General features: G+C 46.1%; 1 protein-coding gene across 6 annotated transcripts in view; it reads left to right on the top strand.

The window, feature by feature from the left end:
• LOC113943027 (solute carrier family 22 member 16-like) overlaps positions 1-16,379 on the top strand; it is a 52,724-nt gene extending 36,345 nt beyond the window's left edge. For 3 of the 6 annotated variants that reach the window (XM_027634281.1, XM_027634283.1, XM_027634282.1), the window contains 5 exons: positions 7,371-7,477; positions 10,359-10,566; positions 10,764-10,872; positions 11,759-11,935; positions 14,469-16,379. In XM_027634281.1, coding sequence (XP_027490082.1) covers positions 7,371-7,477; positions 10,359-10,566; positions 10,764-10,872; positions 11,759-11,935; positions 14,469-15,036 — 1,169 coding nt within the window. In that variant the 3' untranslated portion in view covers positions 15,037-16,379. Of the gene's footprint in view, positions 1-4,932; positions 5,056-5,355; positions 5,443-7,370; positions 7,478-10,358; positions 10,567-10,763; positions 10,873-11,758; positions 11,936-13,482; positions 14,136-14,468 lie in introns of those variants that run through there. The other 3 variants (XM_027634286.1, XM_027634288.1, XM_027634284.1) reach the window with 3 other exon arrangements.
• The last annotated feature ends 1,977 nt before the right edge of the window (positions 16,380-18,356 follow it).

Below are 18,356 nucleotides of genomic sequence, written 5' to 3'. Positions count from 1 at the left end.
TCCTGCATCTTTCACAGCTTATTTTTACCAACTCCTTAGGTGCAGTCACTTAGGAAGCCTCCACAGCACTGGGCTCAGCAACATGCAAGGTCTGTGAGTGCCTTTTGCAAGAGCTTAGGAAAAGGTGAGGTCATGGAAGCTTCATGCCAGAAAGGCATTTGTGCCTGCAAAAAGGAGGCTCTGGATTCATCCTATGCCCTTTTCAAATATCTTAGAGACGCTTGTCTGAATCCCAGAACAGATTCCTAGGGAAGAAATTAAACTCAAAAATTAAAAAAAAAAAAATAGCGTTCACAAAAGAACAAGTTTATTCTATCAGGGAAAATTCTAGTAAATGCTGTCAATTAGTATCTGCATTGTTACTTTTCACAGGAAGAAAGATTAAAGCACACCTATGTACTGGTAGCCTAATAATTTTGTACAAGATTATGTACCAAACAGAGTGTGCACTTTGGTAACATGGAGGAAGTATGTATTCATAGGAAGGAGTTTGCTTGCCCAGAATTTGTGGATTTAATACAACATATTTTAATGTTTTTTTAAAATGTGCATTTATTATCTGCAATTATGGGCAAGAATAAAGTGAGACACATATTTTTAATTTTTACACCTTTACCTAATTTAATGAACTCCTATCACCAACTGTCCGTTTGGTTCATAGTCCTTTATGGAGGCCTGGTTGGTGTTTTGGCATTCCACAGCAAAAACCATCTATGGTTTAAGCTAGCAAGTATCATGTGTATGTCTGTGCTGGCTTAAAGGTAAACCAGCAGGGGAAATGAACTCAACTCAAAAGAGAGATTATAAATCAGAATAACAATTTAATAAAATAATACAATAAGTACGATTATACAGACAAACAGTTGGTTTTAACCCACAAAACCCAAATGTATAATCCAGCACCCTGGGGCATAAACAGAGTGGTGTTCTTTGGGCCCTCTGAGTCCAAAGTAAAAGGAGAGGGGAAAACCTGTTGGTGAGAGTGCTGTTGCAGTCTGGTCAAGAGTGGTGATTGCAGTCCGGTTGAGAGTGATGGTTGCAGTCTGGTTGAAAAGTGGTGGTTGCAGTCCAGTCGAGAGTGGTGGTTGCAGTCTGGTTGAGAGCAGTGATCTGCAGTCTTCCTCTGGATCCTGTGAGTGGTTCCAAAAGTTCCAAGACTCCAAGATTATATATTCTCCAATTCAGGAATGCTCAGTACTTCCCTCAGGGTGGGGAGTTCCACAAAGGGTGTGAGGACAGGGAGGCACCCTCCTATCTCACAGGCCTCTTAACACCTAGTTTATAGCCTGAGGAGTCAGGCTGCTGTGGGCAGATACCAGTTTCGGGGGAAATGGCATGGAAGGCTATAGAATACACAGTTTTGTGTTACACCCATACAGTGATGAACTGGTCCCAGCTGTTCTAACTAGGATAATGTCTTTTCCCTGTTTGTGTTTGCAGGTGTAAACCAAGGTTTGGGTAATGTGTTAGATGGTGACTATGACAAAATGCACATGAAAAATGTGACATATTTTGCATTTCAGTTATGAAAAGAATATTTTTTTTTTTTGCTTTTATTTGTATAAGCTGACTGGGGCAGTAGTCCCTCAGACACATTTGGTAGTGACAAAAATAGCTGCAGATACTGTAGAATGGGTATGAGTTATCAGTAAAGAGAGTAGGTGACTACAGAAATGACAGAACAATGTACATGAACTCTTGGCGTTCAGTGGATGTGAAGACTAACTGTAGCTTCCTCATGCAGGCATTGGAGTGGGCAGACAGTGCCAGGAAAATAGGAATTGCAGTAATTTATAGCCCTATTCCTCATTACTTGGCCCCTTAGACCTTCTCAGGAACCTCTTTATTCTTCGCCTCCCTTAAATCTCTAATTAGTGCAAGTAACTCAACTTTCTATGCTTATTTTATTGATCAAGTTACATCCATCACTTTGCTTCATCATTTGTGTTTTGAATGCTTAATATGTCCTTGCCAGGTGATTTACATTCCTCTCCGAAAGTAACTGTAATAAATGGTCCAGATAGTTGTTTAAGTTGAGAAATTTGAATCATCCCTGATATACTGATTTCAAGAGCACTAAGCTCAATCAAGCTGAGAAAAATCAAGCCTAAAAAGTATACACCTCAAAAGGGGAAACATCCTCTTTTAATATGACTGGTATATAAAAAATGATTGCAGAGAGGTTTGTGCACAAAGCCAGCTCTTTCAAATAAATTACTAACCTAGGTTTATGAATAATCAGAAGTAATGGGAAATATCTCATTTAGTGACAAACCAACTCTTCTCTCTCTCTAAATTCCTGTCTAGCATGCAGGCGTGGATACTGCTCAGGTGTTTGTTGCAGATGAGTAGGATCCCTCTATGGAGTGCTCACAGATATGTAGTTATTAACATTGCCTCATAATGTTACATGTGGAGATGAACAGACTTGCACAGGAATAAGAAAAAATCAATATCAAGGGGTGATTCTTGTAAAGATTCTCGCCACAGTCTCATTGCCAGTGATGTGATTAAAAAGTGACTGAGGTGATCACGAACATAGCAAAAGAACCAGGGATAATTGGTCAATCTCGCAGCAAATATTTTCATAAAGCTTTTCAACAGGAATGTCAGAACTGCTGGTTTCTTCCTTATATTGAGAGAATTTCTCCAGAAGTAAGTAAATAATAGGCAAACAGCAAAACGAGGCACATCTTAAACTCTTTGCTGAAATGGTAACTTGCCACGGACACTGATGCTTGACTTGATCTTAGAACTGGTTAAAGCATTGGCACATTAATGATTCATGTCATTCACAAGACTAGAAGCAGGTCAGCATCCTGTTTTCAGAGAGGTCATTTCTTATTATCATTATGGGTCTATTCAGGAGAGTACACAAAGCAAAAGGAATGCTAAGGTAAAGGGAAACACTTCTTCAGCACTGCTTGAGCTGGGCTGGTGGTGTGCTGGAATACCACTGCCAGTCATGGTTCACCAAGAGCTCCAAGTACAATTAGGGCTGTATTTGTTCTATGCCAGAAGGCTGGTGCTCTCTTCCTGAGTGCCCAAATCATGACTTGCACTAAATTAAAGGATACAACAGCCACTATCACAGAGTTTGTCAGGAGCATTCTCAAACTACAAATAGGTGAAGGTTGCACTTGGAATACTATTTAGCCAATTATTTGTTAGTTCAAAAGGACATACTTTGCACAATACACAGAATAATACATACACAAACATCCAGGGGATCTTTAGCAGTAAGGCTGTTACACAGATCTTCTTGTTTGTTCTTGTCCTTTTTCCCATCTTTCACAAGAGAACACCAACATCTGTAGCAAAAAACTTCACATATCTTGAAGGCCTCAATACAGAATGGCTGATCTTCAGTTTATCAGGGCTCTGGGAATTAGAGGATCTATATTGTGCTGTTCATTTTAGGGAAGCGCAGAGGTAAGAAAATCAATGGCAGCACTAAAGAGTTGAAATTGTTTCCCCCTATAGATGCCTGCATGGGTAAACAAACATTTGTGGTAGGAATTCACATATCTAGATTACATAGAACAAAGCTTTTTCCTCATCCTAAAATATGTTGTGCTTTACTTATGGGTGCTTTCGCAAAACACAATGTGTTCACCTTTCCAAAATACTTTAGCCCATAGAAGATTCTTGTTATGTAATAACATTACAATAAGATTTGGTATCCTCAATCAGCTTGAATTTCCTGCATCTCAGTCTCAGGAAAAGATACATTGGGAATTCCGTGAAACATTCAGCCTTGCACCAACATCTGTTACAGAACATTTCAATCCAAATCATTCAAATTTGGCAAAGTTATAAGCAATAAGCAGTAGAATCTCAGGAGGAGAAGTAGCAGGCAGTTTTAATATTAGCTGGCACTGCAACCTTCATTTATATTTGAGGGAAATTTCCATATGTGAAAGGATTCTCTCCAAAGTTACTGCAGATATCCTGCAATGGCTTAGAATAGTGTTCATTTTACAATCAATGCACCATGCCCATCAACAATTTCATTTCTAAACAAGTAAACTTCTCTTCTTCTGCTGCTTTCCCTGTCTTAATCCCCTATTTTCAGAACACAGAAAAACCAAGCTACACTATAATTTGGGGGAATTATGCCTACACATGTGTAATATATTGTGGCTTTAGTTTTACCATTTAAGAACACAGCTAGATTGGGAGAACAGTTCGCCGTATGTTGTGCACACTGTTGCTGTACATAGTGACATCCTTCGGATGACTGCTGGTCTGTATTTAAATGGCTATAAAGAAAAGGCACCTGCTTGGAAGATCCATGGCAGAAGCTGTTCGACAGGGCTGAAGAGGAGTGGTTGGCAAACACTGCCCTGATAAGCATGTTCAGGGACGAATGCTCAGGCTTTCAAATATTAGCCAAAATGTCCTGCCAAAGGCAAATGCCCTGGAGGCGATAAACTGAGGTATATGCTATATAATTTCATCCTAGCGATCCTGCAGAGAGGTTTATTTTTTGACAAACTTGTGTTTTTCCGCTGAAAACAGCCCTGCCCGGCTGTTCTCATTACGGGTTTGCGGTTTGGCAAGGACTCGTACCTCACCGACCTGCGATGGCTGGAGTTCCCTTCCCGACCGCTCGCACGATTGCTCGAGCGCTGTGGCAACCCTAAGGCAGCTTCAGAAACACTCAGAACGTAACTGCCTGTGAGGGAGGAAAAAAGGGCAGTGTATTCGCTGCAGCACAGCGGGTCCCGTTGAGCCTCCTCTGGAGCGCGCTGGGGAAATATCAAGGGGGAAAGTTCTGGCAGGCGGCGGAGGGCCCGGCCCCGGCAGGGCCAACGCGCGGCCGCCGGGCGCTCCGGGCGTGCTGCCAGCGCCGGGGGAGGGCACTGCCCGGGCACAAACAGCTCCTTCATTCGAAGAGGAGGGAGGAGCTGGGCCCGGGGGCGCCCCGGGGCAGGGGGGCAGCGGGGCAGCGGCAGCCCCCGGGCGAGGCGCTCCGGCCGCTCCCGCACGTGTTCCCGCGCTGCCCGGGAGGGCCGCTCTTCCAGGCAGGACCGGGGGCCTCCTCCTCACCAGGTATCGCCTGCTCTCCCCGCTTGGGTTGTTTTCAGGCTTGTACTTCCAGCCGAAGAGGGAAATGCTGGATGCCGGAGCCCTTTTGCTGCCGAGGGCCGGAGAAGCGCCCCCTGGGACTGGGCGCTGCCCCCGGGCGTTCCCGCGGGCCCAGCCCAGTTTCCAGAGCCGGGGCCGGGAAGGCTCAGCACACATACCGGGGCGGTAGGGGTGAGCCGCAGGGCTTGGCTGGGGGGCAGATCCGGGATCGCAGCCTCTCCCCGCACAGAGCGGTGACGGGCTCGACAGTCCCCGGCCTGCGGCGAGCGAGGAGCACAGACCTCTCCGGTTTGGGAGGGAAGCAAGAGCAGCGCTCGGCGCGTAGGTGCTGCTGCTGAAGGTGACTTGCAGGTAGCTGAGGGGGCGGTATAACCTAGCGTTCCTTAGGAGATGTTTCCCGTGCATGCGAACAGCCACTTGAAGGACGAACTGAGGCCTCCCTGGTCGGCCCGGGGTCCCCCGTGACGGTGGCTTTCTGTGGTCCCCTGTGACACCTGCTTTCTGGTCCCTTGTTCAGTGAAGAGAGAACATCCTTGCCTTCCTTCTGTGGCACTTCCCGAATGTACATCTCACAGAGCAGCCCACATGGCAGAAAAGGGACTAGGCCAGAGTCAAAAGGACAAAATCAGTACCTCCTCCTCCTCCTCAGCAAACGCCCAAGAGTGGATCATGAGCACCATGTTTTTGCCTGGCAAAACCCCTCCCTGGAGTCATCTGAAGGCAAGCAACACCAAGGGTGCTTGTAAACTGGGGAAGTGAATAAACAAAAGTGATCAGCAAAAAAAAAGGAAGGGAAAAAGTGCTCCATGGCAGGCACTGACAGGGACAGTGGGTGCAGCTGCTCTGGTGGGTGAGGAACCCCTCCAGCAGTTCAGAAAGGCTGGAGCTTTTGCTTCTTCGTACCACAGGCTTCAAGCAACTCAAAAAAGTATTTCAGTACTTAACTACAATGAGAGTTAGTTTAAAAAAACCTACAGGACTTATATATAGCAGATTTTGGTTTTTTTTCAGTTACTTCCTGTTCCATTTTCTGGTCAGCAGTTCAGCTGGGCTTTTTCCACTGTTTATTTGGGTGTGTAAATATGCTTATTTTGGTAGGCCAGACGGGTTGCAACACAAGCTCAGAGTGGTCAGCCTGCTGTGTCTACAGGCTGCAGCTGGCACTGGGTGTGCATGTTTGTGTGTGTGTGTGTGTGTGTGTGTTGGGGACCAGTATATTTATCCATATTGATCATGTTATCCACTGCTAGAATGACGTTACAGCTGAAAGTTTGTGGCACTTAGTGATGACATACAGCTATGGGAGGCAAGAAAGAATAAGGACACCCTTGTGACACATGAGGCTGGCATTGTCTACTGTTGGCTGAGTTGGGAGATGAAGTCACGTCACAAAATATCTCAGTATTTTTAAAAATAATTCATTCTGGCTTGGGAGGAGCAGGAGGGTGGCAGGGCCATGAAACCCACATCAGGCAGCTGGTGTCCTCATTGCTGGGGAATTACAGCTTCCAGGTGACTCTCTCTGGCTTCTGTCCCATTCTTCTGACACTATGAAGGGACAGAGAGCTAAACAGTACCTGACACCATTTGCCTTCCTCCCCAGCAGTTACTGCAACTGGTCTGCCTTTTAAAGGCTGATTTTTGCAAAACCCTCAGTACAGGCCTGTCTGACAGGACAAGAAATGTTCCTCTGCTGGGACTAAGCTGGGCTCCCACATCAGCTAAAAGTAGTTTCTCCTCCTGTGCCCCCTGCCCAGGCTGTGCTGCCAGGGCAGAGCCATAGGTGAGCCTTGCACTCATAGCATGGTCAGTGGTTCTACAGAGCCCGAGCTGCAGTTGCTGATACTAGCTGTGTGTAGCTCTGCTTTGCACCCAGCTGATTTTTGGCACATTAGCACATGAAGGCTTGGTGTGCTCCTGAACTGCAGCAGTAAGTGCTAGAAAAACACTGCATTTAATGGGTGTGTCATGGTCTTCTGAGCTGTTCCTGTAGACTCCAGCACTGTCAGCAGCCCCTTCCTGCCCTCACTGGATTTTGCAACATTGGGATCAGTTGATATCGAACCGGCTCGTCTGCAAAAATACTATCTGAACTGGAAGGACTTCTGAAACCTGAGCCTCCACCAAGCCACAGCTCCTCTTTCTTCCCTGGGGAAGGGAAGGAAGGTCAGTCCAGAAATTCAATCTGCATCACAGTCCAAAGGCAAAGGAGAGTTGTGAGGGACAACTGAGAGCACATCTCTGGCAGATGCATGATGTACCCACCGCATATGTTCCAGGGCAGCTGATAAAGAAGGGCTGTGCTTGTCCATGGACTGCTGGGAGGCTCGCTGGGTGCGCTGAGAACCACACGCTATTTCCACAGCTACCAGTGCTGAGTGAGAAGGTTTGTTATTAAAAATGTGTTTAAATACCTTTCTCAGAACCAATTTTCCTAAGTAATTACAGAATTATTATTCCCCCCCCCCTCCCCCCCAGTTTCTTGTTACTAATATTCTTCGTTTCTCTTTTCCTTTCCCTAACAATTTTCCATATTGAGTTTCTGGGTGTCAGCCATGCAGGCCACCAGTTGCGGTTCAGGGTCCACTTGCCCTTCCACACTGCATCCTCTTTCCCTGCTGTGAGGGCACTTCTATAGTCAGCTTACGAAAGAAGATGTGATAATTGATATGAAGAAACTTAAGCGTTGCCCTGAGAGGAAGAAAATGGGTTGCTAACAACCCTTGGCTGTGATGCAGAAGGAATGCAATGACAAGCAACACTGCTTGTTCCTCTCTCCCTTCCTACCTAGTAGAGACATGAAATTTTAGGTAGTAAAACCTCAGGGTTAAGTGAGAAGCTGTGTGAAGAGTTATGAGCAAGGATCTCATAAATAAACCTGACCTATCACAATCCCATACAGTTTGTCTTGCCTAAATTTACATCAGATATGCCAAAAGCCACAGGAAGATGGGAAATCAGCCCATCATTATAACTGCAGGCACTGGTTTCCAGAAAAGGTTCTCAGAAAGCAATTAGTGAGGCTGGATTTCTAGTCAATGATAAGCAAGTCCCATAGGAGAAAGCAGAACCATAAGGGCACAAAACCAAAGGTCCATCTCACTCAGCATCCTCTCCAAGAGTGAATATTGCTAGATAATATACTCCAGGAAAAAAAAGAGCCACAGGCAGAGGAGATTCTTCCCCTACATCCTGGTTGACGGCAAGTTGAATATGAGTCAGCAGTGCCCTGGAGGGCCAGGAGTGCCAAGTGTGTCCTGAAGGGCATCAGGCAAAGCATCACCAGCCAGTGGAGGGAGGGGATTTTCCTGCTCTGCTCTGCACTGGTGTGCCCTCACCTTGAATACTGTGTGCAGTTTTAGGCACTGCAATACAAGAAAGATATAGAGCTATTAGAGAGTGTCCAAAAGAGGGCAACAAAGATGATGAAGGGCCTTGAGGGGAAGCTGTATGAGGAGCTGCTGAGGGCACATGTCTGTTCAGCCTGGAGAAGAGGAGACTGAGGGGAAACCTCATTGCAGTCTGCAACTTCCTCATGAGGGGAAGAGGAGGGTCAGGCACTGATCTCTCCTCTGTGGTGACCAGTGACAAGACCCAAGGGAATGACCTGAAATTGTGTCAGAGGAGGTTTAGATTGGATATTAGAAAAAGGTTCTTCATCCAGAGAGTGGTTGGGCACTGGACAGGCTCCCCAGAGAAGTGGTCACAGCACCAACTCTGGCAGAGTTCAAGAAGCGTTTGGATGATACTCTCAGGAGCATGGTGTGACTCTTGGGGATGGTCCTGTGCAGGGCTAAGGGTTGGACTCGATGATCCATGTGGGTCCCTTCCAACTCAGTGATTCCAATTCCCTTCCAATTCAGTCCCTTCCAATTCTGTGATTCGGTGATTCTATGATCCCTGCTTAGCTTTTGACAGTAATCCCTTGATGGGATGCCTGAGCCAGCAGATGCACCCCAGCTCACCTGGTTCAAAGCTGCAAAAGGATTTATCACCTCTGAGGTTGCCCAGTCTCTCTCTTTTGGGCCCATTTAGTTCTGGCTTCTGGGAGTTTGTAGGGTGCACTGAGCTGCATGGTTCAGTTCTGCTTCGTGCCTTCGCCAGTGTGAAAACTGTGAACTGGCTGGGGCCAGGCACACAGGCTGGCACCTCGCTGGGATGGGCAGCCAGGTGATTGTCAACCAGGAGCTGTGCGCCACTCACCAGGACAGGTGCCAAGCTCCAAAACTTGGCCAGGACAAGGGAAAATAGAAACACTGCACCTCTTGGAGTAGCAATCAGCAGTTGAAAATTCTGAGGAGTGGAGTGGAGCTGCTCCAGGACATAAAGAAACTTAGAAAGCAAGGCAGAGAGAGGCAAATATACAGGCCCTTCAGGCAGCAAGACTGGCTGGCTCCTGGGGACCACTGTCTATTGCTGAGAGAGCATGGCAACCTTGGATGCCCACAGATCTGTCCGAGGTAGTGGACCATGCTGTCAGGTACAAAGGCCAAGAATGGATTTGGAGACCTCCAGTCACTAGGGGCACAAAATCCCCCAGAACACAGGTAGCTTCTCTTCCCGCACTTTTCCTGCCAAGGCACCATGACCCGAACAGTTTTTGGATGTGGGCACGTAAACAGCCAGGCTGTACCATGTGAGAATATTTATTATGTTTAATATGTAAAATTCCTGTTTCCTAGGACAGAGCTATGCATAGTGGGGGGGCCCTGCACTCCCCCAGGAGCAGGAGAACTAAGATGAATGTTCAGAAAAAGCATCTCCCACCATGGCTGGACCCTTTCCTCAGCGTTACCAATTTGCCTCCTGTGCGATTTGCTTCTGCTGCCCAGGCAGTGGTAGCTCTCATTGCTGGAGATCCCAATATTCAAACAACCTTTTTCCTTATGGTGCCAAAAAGCCAGTTTCTTCAGGGCTCCATGACTTTTGCACCTGACACAATTGAAAACTCTATGGGTGCCTCACTCCCTTGGGTTTTATTAAAAAAACCTTGCCCCAAACCAGCCAAAACACCAATGGTGCATGTACAGATCTCTCTCTTGCCCTTTGCTCCTGTGCCAAGGATGAAGTACTTTTCAAAAATTTGTCATCGTATCAAAGGCTGATGTTTTTTTAATCCTCACCTTTGCCTTGGTTGTGTGCAGCAGTTAGCCTTCAATTAGTTGCTCTGGGGGGCTTATGTTACATCTTGTGTGGGTATTTCATAGCCTGATGAGAGTGTGAGGCCTGGATAATAGCGACATGTGATATGTTGTTTCTGAATGCAGGTACGTTTCTTTTTCCTCTGCCTCTGTATCCTGGAGATGGCAGCACCCAAGGTCGCAGTGGTCGGCGCGGGAGTCATCGGCCTGTCCACAGCGCTGTGCATTGTGGAGGCTTGTCCCAGCTGCTCTGTGACAGTCCTTTCAGACCAGTTCAGCCCCAACACATTGAGTGATGTTGGTGCTGGGATGCTCATTCCTCACACGTACCCAGGTTCGTGAAGTTCACCGTGGCATTGCCCTCGGCACCCTATGTAGCCATGTGTGCGGCTGTGCAGCGATGCACAGAGGCTCAGGAAGAAAAGTGCCTTAACCTGTGTTCTCTGTCTGCCCCATATCCTTGACACTCATTTGTACACTTCTATTCTTTGCATTATTCCTCTCTGCATGTTTAATTTCATTCACACACAGGCACACCGATTCACGTGCAGAAGCAGTGGTTCAAAGAGACTTTCACTTACCTTTTTGCCATCAGCAACTCAGCCGAGGCGTCAGAGGCTGGCATTTACCTGGTCTCTGGGTAAGAATGACCCCCTGGGGCAGCCTTTGGTGTGTTTGAGCTGTGTTCTGGAGCAGTCAGAGAAGTTTTCCTTGCTGGAGTTCAGGTGTATTCCCTTCATGAACTAGGTTTTATGACTGTATTCCCAAGAAACTGCATTGCAACTGCTCAGATATGATGTATTTTTAGGCAAAATTCATGCATAGGTGTGCACAGAAAAACCATTCAAGAACGACCAGTGCCAAGTGTATTTCAATAACTGATGTTTTCCTCACTGTCATCCACCAGTTGCTTGCAGCAGAGGTGATCTTCATAGGGATGGGACTGCAGGATCTTCCAGCTTCAGCAACTGGGTACAGGGATGCAGTTAGGGGTGTCCATCGTTATCTCTGAGGCCTCTCCCTGGGTAGCTGTCTCTGGCTTTCTGGGCTGAACACCTATTTGGTTTCCCACAGGGGTGGGTGTGTTTGGGGTGTTTTATGCTGCCTATTACATACACAGAAATTTGCCTCTTGGGAGTGTTGAGACTGGGCACTCTAGCTTTATGGGTATCCAAAGAACTATGAGAAGGTGTGCAAGTGACCCTGCCAGGTCCAGCCAGGTTGTGGCAGGGACACTGTACATGGGAACTCTGTACATACACTATTGCTGGAAGAACTCTCTGCAGTTTATTTACCCCAGTGTGTCACCCTCAAGCTCGGCTGTGCCAACCCTCTGCCTATTTGTCCAGGCAGGTATTACAGTAGCAGACAGCAATGTTTCCCTGTTGCTATTAACCTTTCAGAGCTGTACTGATGAGCAGAAGAAGGTTCCTCAGCTCCTGAGTTTGTGCTAAGACTGATGTGACACATAACACGGCAGAGCACTAGCAGTGAAGTTTTTTAGGTTTTTCTCTGTGTCCTTTTAGGTGGCAGATCTTTAAAAGCACTCCCAAGGAAGAGTTACCTTTCTGGTCAGATGCAGTCCTGGGTTTTCGACTAATGTCCGAAGCAGAACTCCAGAAGTTCCCACAGTACCGATTTGGTCAAGCCTTTACGACACTGAAATGTGACTGTCCACCCTACCTGCTGTGGCTGGAGAAAAGGTTGGTTTTGCTGCAGGCTGGGCATGTGGAGAGAAACTCAGGCAGAGGGACTGGGGGCAAGATGAGGTCTCTTTGAGAACCTTAGATTTGAACAAAACTGGAAAAATGCTGTTTGCCACGGGGGAAAATGCAACAAGCTCTTCCTTAGGGAGAAGCACAGGAAATAAATACCCAGTTTTTCAAAAATGTGAAAGGCCCCATTTATGCAATGTCTGCTTTCTCCCAGTGTGTCTGTACAGTGGGGCTTGGAGTGTGAGTGACCCTGGGCAAAGGACCAACCTAACCACAGGAGCCATGCTTGGCCAGCTAGACCTTGAAGGTACATCAGGAACCTGCCATGTCCTAAGAAAATGTTTGGGTGATCCTCATTTGTCAAACTTCCCAAATAATATCCCTCTGTTTTTGAAGATACATCCAGCCCTTGAGAGAATAGGCATGTCTAGGAAGGTGTCTTATCTGTGAAGACTTTGCACTTAAGAAGTGGCTGGACCAATTAATCTCAAATTTGGTCAACAGTTTCTTAATCCAGTCAGGTGAAAAAAACCCATTAAATAGCATCATCTTGTAACAAACCTTCTGAAAATGTTTGCCTGCATAAGATAGGTGATGCGCTCACTCTCAGGAGTTGTGGCTTCAGAGTTCATGCCTGGATTGACAGCAAAGTAAGAAGATTTGCCAATTTCCAAATTTCTAAGTTTCCCCAAAATACATGGATTTTGGAGAACCGCAGGAGAGATAGGATGCAGATCTAAAAGGGCTTTGACACCTGGAATGTGTATTTAATCCATACAAGTACCTCTAAAGTGAGCAAATAGCTGTCTCTGATTGAGAGAAAGTGATGGGCTGCAAACTGATTTGAGGTTAAGTAAAGAGATGTGTACTGACACCAAGGTACAAATTGCCAGCCAGCTCAGCTGGTTACTTGGATGCCTTTCATCACACTGCAAAATGTGAAAAAAGCATTTCTTGTTCTAGCAGCCAGACAGGCTGGGAGTACTCCCGTGGCACCAGTGCCATGGGAGGTCTGTGCCATCTACTTGGTACACATTCTCTGTCATGTTTCATTGCCTAACACAAGCAATCTCTGCTGCAGGACAACTAAGTTGTACAACCCATTTAGTATCTGCCATGAGATTTCTGCCCTCTCCTCATTCCTGCTGTAGTCTTCTTATTTCTCAAAGTATATAGTCTAATGAGATGATGAAGCTCTTTTTCTTTCTCTTCTCCCTGGTGATGAGAAGTGAGAGCATATTAAACATGTAACTAATTCTCAAATCCCTGGTGACCTGAGCAGTATTTATAGACTATTCTCTTGGCAATTCACAAGGAAAATTGTTTTTGTGCCCACCTGGCTGGTCCAAAAATAGACTTCAGGATTTTTTTCCTGCTTGCTTGCCTGAATCCTGGAGTTTTCAGAAGTATTTTTTTTTAATGGTGGTTTTTTAATGGCATGATGACAGCGTTCCAATTATAACACTTACGAGCTCTCCCAGCAAGTTGCCCAGCCAGAGCTGCTGCGTGAGACCTCCCCTGTTCTTCCCGAACAGCTTCAATGTCCTGCTGCACCAGGCCTCAGAGCATCATCTATGCCCTGGATCCTTCTCTCACTCACTGCTTTGTGGGAAACCATTGCATTTACAGTGAAGTTGATGACTTTGCCAGCTGCTGGAATATTGCAAAGGACAGGATTTCCCATCATTATCACAGACGTGTCTCCTGACTTGCTCATGCTAAAACCCCCCAGTAAAAACCCCCAGAAGCTGGAGCCAACTGACAGCATGCAGTGACTCCATCTCATGCCAGTGATTTTCCACAGGGAAGAGCTTCAAGCTTCAGGCAAGTTCAGGGGAGGATTTAGCTTGAAATTGAGCTTAAAAATAAACATCAAGAGGAGGTGACTTTTCCTGAAGAGCAGACATGGATCTGTAGTGCTCTGAGCTGTCCTAGGTGACTCCTGGCTGCTGCTTTAGGAGGCTGTGTGTTCCCCGGGGGTCCCATGCCACATCTGCCTGGCCTGCATGGATGTCTTAGGGCTTGGCACTTGGCACTAGATGACTCTCTGGCTCAGGAAGGGTGTTGGGAATGAATGTGGTGGCATGTAACAGACACATCAGAAGGGATGTAATATGATGGCTCTGTCACCAGCATGAGTAAGTTGGTAAATAAATCTGTTGGTTTTCTGCTTGCTTGAGCTGTTAAAGCTTGGTACTGTTACAGAAATGAATCAATGAGACCATGAGGACCTGACTGTCTGCCTAGGGTCTTCTGCCAGACCCTTCTATAAAACTGATCAACTTGCTGTATCTTTTCCAGCCCAACCAAGCTAAAAAATAGCTTTGATGAGATCAAATCAGAGATCAAATGACAAACAGAACCCCCATGGCATTTTCTTTTCTTTTTTTGTCCTATCTGTTGTTTAGTTTTGATCATTATGTAAAGGCAAAGGCAATCTATCTCATTTACTTAATGTTCATAATAATTAATGAGGGTTTAGAAGTTTCTTTCCTGCCTGACTTCTGGAGTCTTTTTGCAGGTTGAAAGCAGCTGGCGTCCAGACGTACAACAGAAAAGTTTCAGACTTGTGGGAGCTGCACAGTGAATATGACATCGTTGTCAACTGCACAGGCATTGGAGCCCACCAGCTAGTGGGGGACAAGAAACTCTTCCCTGTCAGGGGACAAGTACTCAAGGTTTATGCTCCTTGGGTGAAAAACTTCATCCGGGACGGGGATGGCTTAACTTACATCTACCCAGGGATACACAGGGTAACCCTGGGGGGAACCAGGGAAAAGGAGAACTGGAGTCTCTCCCCTAACCCTGGCACTACCAAAGACATCTTTGACAGATGCTGCTCCCTTGAGCCCTCACTGCAGAAAGCTCAGGATATCAAGGTGAAGGTGGGCCTGAGGCCATCCAGGCAGAGCGTGAGATTGGAGAGGGAGGTTTTGAGCCAAGGAGGAGTTAAGCTCCCAGTGGTCCACAACTATGGGCATGGGGCAGGTGGCTTTTCGGTGCACAGGGGCACAGCCAAAGAGGCTGCTCGCCTGGTGGGAGAGTGCATTGCTGCCCTGAGAGGCTCTTCATCAGGGGCCAAGCTTTGAATCTCAGAGGCTCCTTTTCCATTTACAGCAGGCTAGTGTTCCATCTCCTAGTAGCAGCTTGGATTTTTACTCCATTACAGAATAAAAGGAAAGAAACTAAGTCAACAACTTGTGCCACTGCAGATATTCAGTGGTATCTCACCTGGCTTCCAGCTGCTACCTTGGAAAGGCATGGTGGTTTGCTCCAAGTATTGGTCTAGCTGTTTATCTCCTCAATGTGGCATTGTTGCTGCCCTGGGCCTTTGTCCTAGCCTCATGTTAAGAAGAAGACAAGATACATAAATACTTTCCACATAACAGGGATCACATTGCTGCAGTATAATACAAATAACATCAATTTAGCATTTCTGTGTCTAAAGGGTGTCAGATGCACTAGGTTCAGATTCAGTAGAAATCAGTTCTCTCCTCTTGTGCCAAATCTAATCTAGTGTTGCCCTTGCTCCTGCCATTCCTAACGAATTTTATTATTGACTATATAATTGACAAGGAAAAGAAAACCCCACACAGTGCTGCATTACAGCACTCCAGGTCAGCTCTTGCAATGTTAGGTCATTGTCTGCCACAGTGATTTTAAGAGCAGGTCTGTGATACTGATCACTGCATTTGCTCGTATTACACCTCAGAGAACTTAGTTTCTGCTAACATTGCCCCATATGTACTACAGTTTTGTGCATCTTTTCTCATGCTTGTTTGCAAGTCTGTTTTTTTTCCTCCAAGTCTCTCAGATTTTGCTCTCACAGATGATTTCCCCCCCACCCTGCATAGCAACATTAGCATGGCCTGTGTTCCACAGAACAGGATTTTTCAGAGTGGGCTTGGGAATGAAAGCATCTCTTTTCTACTTCACATCAACACTGTCTGCATTCCTTGCAATAGCTGATATGAATAAATTGGAGACAAACCAACAAGGATTCTAACACCAGGATCAGTTTCATAAAAGAGAAGAGCCATTTAAGACTAGATATACACTTTAGTAAAGACAAATTTGTCTGTAATGGGACATGAGCAAGCTCCTCTGCTGTAAGAAAGCTGAGTCACCAGAGCCCAGACCATCTCACTCCATGGCAAAGGCCAAGCTGGGCTTTACACTGCCCTCGGCAATTCAAGCTCTTTGATGTGGCTGAAGATAATCACTCCCCAAAACTGGATCTTACTATCAAAGTACAAGTCTGATTGTTAGTGATTAAATGACTCATTCGATCTTAAATGTCTCATTTAAGAGTATCATCCACTTTTGTCTATTTTTTTGTCCTTAAGAGTTACGAAACTATTCAAAATCCTTCAAGAATTTACGTGATTAAAATGAACTGATAAATAAAGTTCTAATAATGGAGCACAGGTCATTTCTGTAGTGTTTCCTTTCATAAACAAGGGGTTTTCTTTCATTTGAGATGGCCTGACACAGCCAAGAAAGGCCACATTCAGTCATGGCTGCCAGCTTCTACTGTTCTCACTGGGGATGAGGACAGTTATCCTTTGCAAATGACAGCTGACAGAAGAAACATCACCAAATTAAATTATAGGTCAATAAGTGCCTGGACCAGCCTAAGCCAGCCCTGCCTTCAGCAGCCTTGCCCTCTTTTTCTCAGCTTTGAAGGCTAATTTTGCATTCCCCCATCTATTACCCCCCCCCCCCCCATATGTGCTTTCCAGTGGTATGAGAGGGTAGAGCTGTTGCTTTTGGCAGCAGTGTTGGTGTAGGGCTTGTCAAACTGCAGCTTTGTCCTCAGCTAACACAGAACATAAAAATACATGGAAAAAGAACATGAGAAAGGGCTATTTTTTTTCTTAAATCTTTATTTTAATCTTAAAAAATAGCAAACAGTGTAGCTTATCCTGGAGCAAGAAACACTACTGATGCTAATAGGGTGATTATAGCCCCATGAGAAACTAAAGCTGTGGTTGTGCACTTATGCTCTGGAGGGCCATGGGGTTTCTTCCAATTTACTTCTAAAAGTTGTCTGGTTGATAAAAATGTCAGAATGGTTTCAGCTGCACCCCTCAGTCTGGTGTCCTAGCTCTGGTCATGGCCAGCAGAGGGGACGGCCACTTCTAGCCTAGGGTCTTCCTCAGCTGAGGGGTAGCTTCATGCTTTAGATGATTCATCTTCCACACATTTGCTGTCTTGCTTCTAAAGCCATGTGTGGTGCTTCTGTAATCCCCAACATCTTGTGAAAACAGGTTCTGTAAAGAGACACACTTCTTTGCCCAGGAGCAGAGCTCCTTGTCTTTGTCTTGAGCCTGAAAGCATCTTTTGATGCCCCTTTCTTGCATCGTATGAGGGGTGGTGACTACTTATTCTCCATGATCCTTCTTGATTTTATAAAGCTCTACCACACTCCCTGTCGGACTCTTCCACCTTGAAGAATCTTGGTTTACATAATACATAATTACGTAATAGCTGCTAACCACATAAAATCATCCTATATCTTTGATCATCCTTGCTGCCCATCTTTATACCTTTTCTGACTCTAACATACCTTTTTGAAGTTTGAGGGACCAGAACTGCACACCGTACTCATGATAGGGGATGAACTTTGTATTTAATTAATTACATCAATTAGGATACAAGCTCTTTAAGAAGGACAGGCAGGGAGGACAAGGAGGGGCTGTTGCCCTCTTATGTCAGTGACTAGCTGGAATGCAGGGAGCTTCACCTGGGGATGGGTCAAGATCTGACCAGGAGACTGTGGGTCAGGATCACAGGTAGGGAAGGGACAGATGACATTATACTGGGGATCTGCTACAGGTGACTTATAACACTTATTTGCGACACCCGACCAAGAAGACCAAGAGGTTGGGGCCCTTTATAGACTGATAGAAGCAGCCTCATGTTCACGAACACTGGTCCTCATGGGGGACTTCAACCTCCCCCATGTTGGTTGGAGGGACAACACAGCAGGACATAAGCAATCCAGGAGGTTCTTGGAATGCACTGATGACAACTTCCTTCTCTAAGTGATAGAGCAGCCAACAAGGAGAGGTGCTATGATGGACCTTGTTCTCAACAAGGAGGGGATGGTGTCCCAAGTGAAGATGCCTCTCAGGGGTCAGTAGTGGGGGCTAGTGCTGTTAGACATCTTTGTCAGCAACATGGACAGTGCACCCTCAGCAAGACTGCCAATGACACCAAGCTGTGTGGTGAGGTTGACACGCTGGAGGGAAGGGATGCCATCCAGAGGGACCTGGACAGGCTGGAGAGGTGGGACTGTGCAAACCTCATGAAGTTTAACGAGGCCAAGTGCAAGGTGCTGCACCTGGATTGGAGCAATCCCAAGCACAAATGCAGGCTGAGGGATGAATGGATTGAGAGCAGCTCT

This window comes from Corapipo altera, unplaced genomic scaffold, assembly GCF_003945725.1.
Source record: "Corapipo altera isolate COAL_440 unplaced genomic scaffold, ASM394572v1 2b, whole genome shotgun sequence".
In the NCBI taxonomy this organism is placed as follows: Eukaryota; Metazoa; Chordata; class Aves; order Passeriformes; family Pipridae; genus Corapipo; species Corapipo altera.
This window is presented reverse-complemented; position numbering and strand designations above follow the sequence as displayed.